At 36.3% G+C, this 10,078-nt stretch overlaps 1 protein-coding gene across 5 annotated transcripts; it reads left to right on the top strand.

Moving 5' to 3' along the window:
- The first annotated feature begins 829 nt into the window (after positions 1–829).
- LOC101215314 lies at positions 830–9,847 on the top strand. 5 transcript variants are annotated; one of them, XR_004216113.1, is made up of 6 exons: positions 830–1,250; positions 1,364–1,557; positions 2,103–2,424; positions 4,821–4,910; positions 9,351–9,473; positions 9,564–9,847. XR_004216113.1 is itself a non-coding variant. In XM_004149585.3 (5 exons), the coding sequence occupies exons 1-5, from the start codon at positions 1,158–1,160 to the stop codon at positions 9,384–9,386; spliced, it is 735 nt and encodes a 244-aa protein (XP_004149633.1). In that variant the 5' UTR covers positions 830–1,157; the 3' UTR covers positions 9,387–9,847. The 5 variants fall into 5 exon arrangements, 2 of the variants coding, with proteins under 2 accessions (XP_004149633.1, XP_011653507.1); XR_969249.2 differs by having other exon boundaries at positions 9,351–9,521; positions 9,658–9,847; XR_004216114.1 differs by having other exon boundaries at positions 9,342–9,473.
- Positions 9,848–10,078: the final 231 nt, after the last annotated feature.

Below are 10,078 nucleotides of genomic sequence, written 5' to 3'. Positions count from 1 at the left end.
GGGATTAGTTTGCATATGCACTATGCAGAGTGCAATTTTGGTTTGAAATGATATTTGGGGCTGAATGGGATTGAATTAGCTACAAAGAAAAAATAGCAAGAAATCAAAACTGAATTATTAGAAGAAGAACCCATTATCGAGAAGAATTCTTTCAAGGTCAAGTTGACTTTATAATTATAAGTCGAATCTTGAAGAAATGAACAAAGATTCAAGTTTTTGAATAGAGCACTACATCAAAATCTAAAAATGATGACATATATAATTGGTAGCAATTATCATAAATGTTATCGGTGATAATTTTTGAATTGATAAATTAGGCCAAAAGAAAAAGAAAAACTCAAAAGGGTGGTTGGACGCCATTCTAAAAAATAAACTAACAAAACATAATTAAAAGAATGAAAGGGAGAGACCATGTTTCGTAGGCGAAAATAATAAACCAGAAAACGTCGAAGAAAATGGCAGAAAAGAGGAGAACATGATATATTTTACTATTTGTTGTGCTATGCGTAAAATTATTTTGTTTGTGGTATATACTATAGTTTTAGACTTTTTACAATTTAAAAAAAATACACCTATACTTTTTCGAGTAATACATACAAATTTGTTAGTTTTTACTCAAATATATTTATGAACTTTTTCAAATTCATAAACCATAAACCATCCAAATAAAGGAACATTTGAAAAAAGAGCAAAATATTAAAACTATATTTTGTAAAAATAAAAATAACTAAATTTTTACAACATTTTAATAGACATTTTAATGAACATTTTATAAAATATATATTTTCATTTGAAAAAAAAATTAACATCGATTTTAAAACAACTAAAGCGCATTATCTTCAAGTTTCGAGCAAGAAAGAAATCCAACGCTAGTTTCCAAATTCCGTTGCCACACAGTTTAAAATCTTCAACCTAAAAACTACTTAATTGCCTTTTCAGAATTGATTCTTCTTTCAATAGATTACTCCCTCGTCCTCGCTGCATCGCGCTTGTACTCGTCTCACTCGCTCATGAATGATTTGATCATACGGTGTTCTTGCGGTTTAGGAAAAAGAAACAAAGAAGAGAGAAATTCGAAATCGAGCGGCCAACAGGAGCGGTTAAGAGGTTAGGACGGCTCGTTGGTGGGGTTAGGTGGATTTTTCAAATGGTATATCATGCTTTGCAATTCATTGAGAGATCGACTTCGGCCATGGCTTCGTGATTATGATAGGCTTCAGTCTTTCGCCGTCATTCTCATTTATATTCAGGTGCATTCTTGCCCTTATCTTTGACTCTCATTCTTCTCTTGTTCTTTCCTTTTTTGCATTCTTAATCTATATATTCTTGTTCTTTTTTTTCCTTGTAAATGCGCACGACATAGATCGGGTGCGCATTGATTGGATCCCTAGGGGCATTGTACAATGGTGTTTTGCTTATAAATTTGGCAATCGCATTGTTCGCGTTGGTAGCCATAGAGAGCAGCAGTCAGAGTCTTGGTCGTACATACGCTGTTCTCCTCTTCTCTGCCATTTTCCTCGACGTCTTCTGGTTTATTCTTTTCGCCTACGACACATGGTCTCTCCCTTTCTTTCGTTTAATTATGTTTTGTTAGTTTGTTTCTGAGAATGGGCGTCCTGACTGCCCATTACTTACCCTTGTTCACACAATAAAATCAGAAATCCAAGCTTGTGTTATTTTGTATAATTGTAATTTGCACGTTCATATGCTTCGTATGATATAGATGAAGCTATTCAATTAACACTGAAACTTCAAACACTAAGTGGATATTATAAATTCTGACAAAATTTGATTTTGAATTACCTATGATTAATAAAAAGAGATTTGAAGGAAGCTTTGATCTTGTATAGTTTGCAACAACACTTGAACCTTTTATCATCAGACACTGCTCGCATATCATCCAATCAAAATTATTTATTTATTTATTTTTGTAAAACTCTATTTGAGCAATGTATTTTACTGGTCCCGACATCTATCTTCTTGCCTGCCTTTCCTCTTCCGATGTTTTTACGTGGGAATATGCATATTGTGCTTCTAAATTGATACACGGTGTTGACTGCTGTTTTACCCTGTAAATTGAGTTAAAGATTGCTTATATGCAGGAACATCTCATCCAAGCAATATGGACCCCTTTTTACCTTTTCAGTGAAGCTTACTCTGGCTATGCAGATTATTGGATTTTCTGTTAGGCTATCATCTTCTCTACTTTGGATTCAAATTTACAGGTTGGGGATTTCATACATGGAAACTTCAGTTCCCCGAGAGGCAGACTACGATCTGAGAAATAGTTTTCTTAGCCCGGCTACTCCTGTTGTAGTTAGACAACCATCAGGTTCCGATGACATGATTGGGGGCTCTATCTATGATCCAACTTACTACTCGTCCCTATTTGAAGATGGTCAAGATAGTAAATGTTTGTCTGGGGTAATGTATCAATTTTTTTTATGTACTCCTGCATGCACCCGTTCTTGATCTCTTGTCATTCATTTATTAGTTCTAAATCTGCTAGCTATTGCTTTATTTTATTTTTCTACAAGTATTTGGTTTTCCATGGCATCTTTTTCGGCACACAATTCTTTTAAGAAGAAGAGGATTGGCCTTACTATAAGTTTCTTGTACTGAATGAATTTTTGTAAAGTTATCTTTTAACTCCAAAAAAAACTGGCTCTTTGAATGCCGTTTGAAAAGAGTAAACCAGAATGTCTTTGGAGATTTGAAGTTGATGAAATAGGAGATTCTGGAGACAATCACGGGCATATTGGTGAACATTTGAGGGAAGATGAGGTTAAGGATAAAGGGAATTTTGAGGATATGGAGGAGAGAGAAAGACAATTTGTTAGAGACAAAAAACTAATGTAGGTGGGGTAAAGAGGGAAACTGTAATACTTCTTTTCCATAGAGTTTCTAGTGGAGGAGAAGCACGATCATGATTGAGGCTACAATGGGGAAAATTGTTTAGGGAGGTTGAGAGATTAAAGAGATAGTGCTCTCTTTCTACTCTTCTTTATATGTCACCTATTGTCCAAACATCGCCATATAACTCTCACTTTTTTACTCTTCTTTGTTTCTCTTTAAGCCTCAATTTCTAGGCTCTTTTTAATTATTTGTTAGGGCTTATTTCTCTTAACAGAAGCCCTTTCTTGTAGCTTAGCTCACTTTTGAGGGTTTTTTTTTTTGTGTGTGCGCGGGTGCTTGTATATTCTTTCATTTTTTCTTAATGAAAGTCAAGTTTCTTCATTATAAGTAATCCCCCTAATTGATCCAAGGCCTTTACTTGATGGTTTGGACTGGTCCCCTATCTTGTAGACGGGAAAAAGTAGTTTGGAAGCCCATCTCTTTCTTAGAGGGGATTTGGAAGGTTATCTTTGGTTTGTTTAGAGACGAGGACCTTTTTTAGGTGACAGGTTTTACATGGACTTTCTATCAAGATAATTGAGATCTTAATGAGAGATATGGACGTCTTTGAGGAGTTTCATGGTTGCAGTGTCTTGGACAAGTCTTTCATCGATGAAACGAGAGGGCAAGGAGAATTAAGGAGTTTAGTAGATCTATAGACCTAGTATATGAGTTTCTACAAGATTGTTGCTAAGGTCATAGCCATTAGGTTTACTCGTTGCTTTGTGGGGGATGGTAAGAACACATACTTTTGGGAGGATCGATGGGTGGGGAAGAATTCCCTTTGTTCATTATTTTTGCATCTTTATCATTTGTCATCTTCCAAAAATTGTATGGTTTTGGATCTTTTGGTTGGATCGGAGAATCCTGTGTCTTTTTCTTTTGAGTTCCGTCTTAATTTGACCAATAGGGAAATGATGGAGGTGACCTCTCTTTTTTCTTTGCTTGAGGGGTTCAATTTTAAGGAGGGAAAAATGGATGTTCGTGTTTGGAACCCTAAAATCCTAATTGGGTTGTACATGCAAGTCCTTGTTTAGTCTTTTGATAGGCTTGTTAGGAGGAGAGCTTCGCTTGTCAGGCCTTTTTGTTGCATGCTTTGTCAGAAGGCGGAGGAAGATCTTGATGATCATCATTATTGAGATTGGCGTTATGTGCAAGTTGTGTGGAGTTCTTTCCTCCAAGAGTTCGGTGTTAGCTTTGCTGGCCTTTGGAGTGTCAGAGCGATGATCGAGGAGTTCCTCCTCCGTTTGCCTTTTAGAGACAAAGGATGGTTTTTACAGCTTGTCGAGACCTGCGCTATTATCGGGGACATTTGAGGTTAGAGGAACAATCGGGTCTTTCAGGGTAGGGAGAGGGTGCATAGTGAGAGATTTGGTTAGATTTCATGTGTCTCTTTAGACTTCGATTTCGAGGAACTTGTGTAGTTGTTCCATTGGAAACATTTTACTTAGTTTGATGACCCTCTTCTTTTAGTTGGGGTGTTTTGGTTTGCTGGTTTTTTTTGCATGCCTTTGTATTTGTTCATTCTTTCTCATTGATAGTCATTTTCATTCAGAAAGCAACAAAATTAAATCTATTAAGAGGGTTTTTGGATCAAATTTTCTTGTTGGTCACTCTGTGCAAGTTTTATGCTCCATATAGATCGTAATTTTTCCTATATTTTTGCCAATTGGAGGAGTTTCTCACGATACCCTTAGCTTGGCTGGAGTTTGATTTTTCCTCCTCCTTTCTGATGTCTTATGTGTTCTATGAAATGCAATTATTTCGTCTTGAAGGAGAAAAGAGGGTTTCTCTTACACACCTAGCTTTGGAGATTGGGCTACCCCCGTGTCGTATATTTTGTTTCAGTGTCATTCGTTTCTGTTATTTTTGGTCGACAGTAACCAACCAATTGTAGCATCAATTTTTACTATTTTCTGTTGCAGATCTCTCATTTCGGTAATGGTGATAATGGTTCTACCTCTGGGCCAGATGTATCTCGATCAAAGCTGTCCAGACATTTCCAAGTAGCAGATGTGAGTAACCTTATCTCAGATAATGAAACCTGTTAGTTTCTTAGGCTTATAGAATTTTGTTCACTCTGCCGACCAAAATTTATTATGTTTGAAATGAATTGGATATTTCACTGGATGATAGCAGGTGGGCATACCGTGATGGGCGTGCCTCAACTGTTGAAAAGACCCTAAACTGTTACTTATATGATTTCAAATTATTATTATTTATTTATTTTTGCAAAACATTGCACCATGCAAGGGTTTTTTCTTTAACCTTTATTATTATTATTTTTTTTTCATTTTTCTCTTAAGGAGTTTGTATACTTTGAGCATAAGTTTCTTTTTGCCTATTAAATAAAGCTTTTGTTTCACTAAGCCTTCATTTTTCAATAAACTCTTTGAGCATGAGTTTGGCTTAGTGGTATTGACATGACTTTCTTACCTAAAGGTTGGAGGTTCAATCCCCCACCCTGATGTTGTTGAAACTTAAAAGGTAGACTTCCATTTTTTTTGTTTGGGTTAAAATGAAATATTAGAGGGTGGACATGGTAACTGAGAGAAATTGAAATTAGTTAATTGATTCTCTTCTTTGCGACTTATAGAAGGATGGAACAAACTTGCCTGGCAATTGGACTTTTAGATCTTTAAATTCTGTCGCCAACACTCAATATTATATAGTACGTTCGTTGAACTTTTTAGCAATGAAGTAAATGCAGCCTTAAACTGTGAAGTTTGTCCCTAAATATTGAAAGTTTAACTTCTGCTGGTGTCTTATTGATTTCCATCACTGCTTTGATTAAATTTCATCTATACATGGGGATGGAATTGCACCTCATTATCCGTTTGAACAATCTTAAACTCTGTTTAGTAACCATTTTGTTTTTGTTTTTTGGTTTTAGAAAATTAAGCCTATTTTATTTCAATTTCTTACAACAATTTGCATCTTTCTTAATACAAGAGTTTGGCACCCGGTGTTTCTCTTGGTTTGTTGAGCATGCAAAAGTAAATTGGACAATCCTTTCACTCACAACAAGAAGAGATAAAGAGATAATATATCACCCTGTCTGAGTCCTCCTTTGAGGATAAAAAAATCTCATTGCAGTCCCATTGATCTTAATAGAAAAACTAAAAGATGAAACACAATCCATTATAAGTGCAACCCACGACCTAGCAAACACCAAACGACCCAAAATACATTGTAAGAACACCCATTCCAACCTATCATATGCGTTGCTCTTATCGAGCTTACAATTGCCAACCCCTTCCTTCCATTAGTTTTGGACATCACATAATTAATACATTTCATATCTTACACATTATATGAGTCTACCTGGGAGAAAAGAAAGGCATCACAAATAGACGATACTGATCTTATTAACAAGAATGGGTTGATAACCCTAAGTACATTCACTCATAGCACAATCACATTTTGTCGTCTCTACCTCAACCTCTCACTCTCGAGAAGGTTCTACTAAGTAGCTGACTACCCTTCCTTCTCTCAGACTTTCTATTTATAACCTCCCTAATAGTGTTCCCTACCCTTAATTGTTTCTCTCGTTCTTGCCTTTATCTCTCCTATGATGTTGATGTATAACTGGGGCCTAACATTACTCCCACTTTCTAAATCCACCTTGTCCTCAAGGTGAAGCATAGGAAATTGTCGGTTAAAATCTTCAATTATTTCCCAAGTAGAATCATGTGGAGGCAGTCTTTTCCAAGCAATTAATACCTCCCATCCTCCTGTGTTTGGATTTTTGTGGTAGCCATAGACTTCTTCAAGTTTGGTCACCCATTCGATAGGGGAGGTAGTGCTGGTTTCACTGTCTTATTTGATCCCAATGCATTCTTTAACTGCGAGAAAAAGCTTCTTTTGGTAAGGCCAAGCGATGTGCTACCTTCCCCACTCTTGCTTCAATGCAGTAGGGCTCGAAGTACTTAGGTGCTAGCTTCTCATTACATCTTGCCATCACCGAGGTCTGTCTATAAGGTCATAGTTTCAAATACACACAATCTCCTATTTCAAACTCCAATTCTCTTCTTTTTCAATCAGCAAATTTCTTCATACGTTGTTGAGTCATTCTCAAATGCTCCTTCAAAATTCCCAAGGTTACATTTGTCTCCCCCAACTGTTGATCAAGGGCGGAATTGGTGGTCATTTGCTCTCCATAAGCAATTAGAGTTGGTGGTACTCGACCACACAGAGCTTGAAATGGAGTGATATTAATGGAAGCATTATAGGCAGTATTATGCTAGTATTCTGCCTAGTGCAACCAAACATACCATTGTGAGAATCTTTTCCCGCAAAAGCAACAAAGGTAGGCTTCAAGGCTTTTATTTACCACCTCCGCACTTGACCATTTGATTGTGGATGGTAAGCCGTGCTTCTATTCAATTGAGTCCCTGATAGCTTGAATAATTCATGCCACAAATGGCTTAGGACACCTTATCTCTGTCGAAAACAATAGATTTTGGATATTCGTTAAGCTTTACTATCTCCTTCACAAAAACATTAGCCATGCCTTTCGTCGTAAATGGGTGTTTCAAGCCCATAGAATGGCTATATTGTTTCTTCCATTTTCGGCATCTTCTAAATCTCTGCTGTGATTGCCGCGGTCTCTGCATTGTTTGCCTCCATCTTCTCTTCCAAACGTTTCTGTACCATTTTTGATAGTCTTCCTAGGTTTTCGGCTCTGATACCAAGATGAAAGGTATCGCAAATAGACGATATTGATTTATTAAAAGAATGGGTTGATAACCCTAAGTACATTCACTCATAGCACAATCACAATCGATCGTCTCTGCCCTCAACCTAACTCTCGAGAAGGTTCTACTGAGTAACTGACTGCCCTTCCCTCCCTCAGACTTTCTATTTATAACCTCCGTTATAGTGGTCCCCACCCTTATTCGTTTCTCTCATTCTTGCCTTATCTCTCCTATGATATTGATGTATAACTGAGTGCCTAGCGGTAAAGCACTCTGCGCCACAGTCTAGAAAATCACATTTAAAATAACCAATTTCAATTTGTTTGCAATAACTTTCGTGATAATCTTGTTAGAAGCATTACATAAACCAATGGGGAGATAATCTGACTCCACGGGGATTGTTAAAGATTTTCTTTATACCATGGCATTGTGAAATCATGGCTTATCCACAAATCTCTTTAATATTTTCTAAATAAGCCAGTAGTTTCTTGTTTTCAAATGGCATAAAATTGTTCATTGGTTCAGTTTTGTGTCTCAGAGAGCCTGTGTTTTGACATTTGAAACATTTGGATTTATTTATTTATTTTTACTTTTGAAGTGTGGATATAATTAAATTTAATGTTACCCGTGTACTTAAACTTTTGGGTTGATGGTTTTTGTTTGATATTATGGGGTTTCATTTCAAAACCAATTGGCATGAGAGGAGTGACCCTATCTTATAAGGAGTGTGAGTCTCCCTGGATTTTCCAATGTGAGACTTACATCTCAACATGCCCCCTCAAGATGGTGTCTCTTTAGGTTCACCTATCTTAGACTGAATACCCGTTTGGGTTTAATGGACCTTGATACCATATTTGATAGTATGAGGTTCCATCTCAAAATCAATTGGCATGAGAGAAGTAGCTCATCTATCTTATAAGGAGTGCGAGTCTCCTTGGTTTCTTCAATGTGGGACTCACCCACTCACAACATGTCAACAGTTTTTTAACATGATTTTGAGCAAGAGGTGTTGTGCTCAAATCCTTATAAAGTCATTTTCTCTTAAAATATTGATTGATTTTCACTTGTTTGCATTCTACAAACTTCAGACCCTCAAAATGAAGAAAAATGTTGAAGTGTTGATATAATTAAATTTGTCTTAACCTATTGACTAATGTTCTTGGATTGGTAGTGATTTCCGCCTCTTTATCTTTGTAAACATAGATCTTTTATTCTGCATTGTTATACATGTTCTTTTTTGACGTGTTTATTTCTTTTGATGTCAACTTAAGAGACTAGGTATTTCAAATACAAAGGAATACTCAATAAAATGCATGTGAGAAGCTTGATTCAATAAATGATTAAGAGGTCATGGGTTTAATCCATGTTGGCCGCCTACCTAGAAATTAAGTTTTTACGAGTTTTCTTGACATCCAAATGTTGTAGAGTAGTGTGCGAAACCTGGCTCTGACATCCACAAAAAGATTCCCTGGGGAGTATTCTCCTCCAAGTTAACTATGGTCAATTTGTAGAGCTGAAGATTAATTTATGCATCATTTTCCCCCTGTGAACTTCAGAAGGAGGCTTGGTTTTCCATAATTGTATTGATGTTTTGCACGTCAAATCTTGAACTGTTATTTCACCGATGCTATCAATAACTCTATGCTGCTTTTCAGCATTTGTTTTCTGTTATAGCTTATTTTGCTGCAGTAGATTGTCGTACCCCCGCTCTCCACATGTTGCTGTTAAGTTCTAACTAATTAGGTTTAGTCTTTGTAGGATGAGTATGCAGATGGACATCAGCAGACGGTTTAGAGCATTGAGTTGGTGAATTTGTTGACTATCTGCTCCTATTATGATATCGCAAATATTGTCGTTTACAACTATCTACTCAGTACTCAGGTGCGGCTGGTTAATGTAGAGCGATGTTGTACAGCTTCACATTATTAGGTATAATTCTTTCTTCCCGGATAAATCTTTTTTCCATTGAAGGAAATGGCTTAAGCGATGCGTTGGCTTTGGCGTCTCAAGAGGGAAACAAATTCATAAAAAGAACTATGACTTTCACTCTTTCTGAATTCCGTAGATAAAGGGCCAGTTAGATCTTGGAGCGGAAGAAATCTGTGGCTCATGGAAACGCATTTTTTCTATTGTAGTATTTTCAAATTTTGGGGAGATTGTGGAAATTAACCTACCTTACAAGGTGAACTATCATTTTGTTTTGTTATATCTAAATAATACGTCTCGTGGTTCTCGACTGAATGTGTTTTCTTCGATATCTAATTTTCATTTTCCCTTTCTTTTTGAAAGAATAATAGTATTTTTATAATTTTCCTAGATTTACAAATTTGTATATTATTTCTTTCAAAGACAATACTACAGAACTCGTGGAAAGATTATTTTTCGGTGTAATCTGTTCGGTCTGAGTTTTCGAATTGAAACTGTCTCCGTATTGATAGACATTTTTGATCATCTTGAACATTCTAAGTCAAAATAAGTTATAATAT

This window comes from Cucumis sativus, chromosome 4 (genome assembly GCF_000004075.3).
Source record: "Cucumis sativus cultivar 9930 chromosome 4, Cucumber_9930_V3, whole genome shotgun sequence".
Lineage (NCBI taxonomy): Eukaryota > Viridiplantae > Streptophyta > Magnoliopsida > Cucurbitales > Cucurbitaceae > Cucumis > Cucumis sativus.
The sequence above is the reverse complement of the archived record's forward strand: the minus strand, read 5'-3'. Positions and strand labels throughout refer to the sequence as shown.

Coding starts and splice junctions, on each gene's coding strand:
- LOC101215314 (XM_004149585.3), top strand. CDS start 1,158: ATGCTTTGCAATTCATTGAGAGATCGACTTCGGCCATGGCTTCGTGAT. Junction 1,558..2,102: donor CTTTTCGCCTACGACACATG/GTCTCTCCCTTT, acceptor GCTTATATGCAG/GAACATCTCATCCAAGCAAT. Junction 2,425..4,820: donor ATAGTAAATGTTTGTCTGGG/GTAATGTATCAA, acceptor TTTCTGTTGCAG/ATCTCTCATTTCGGTAATGG.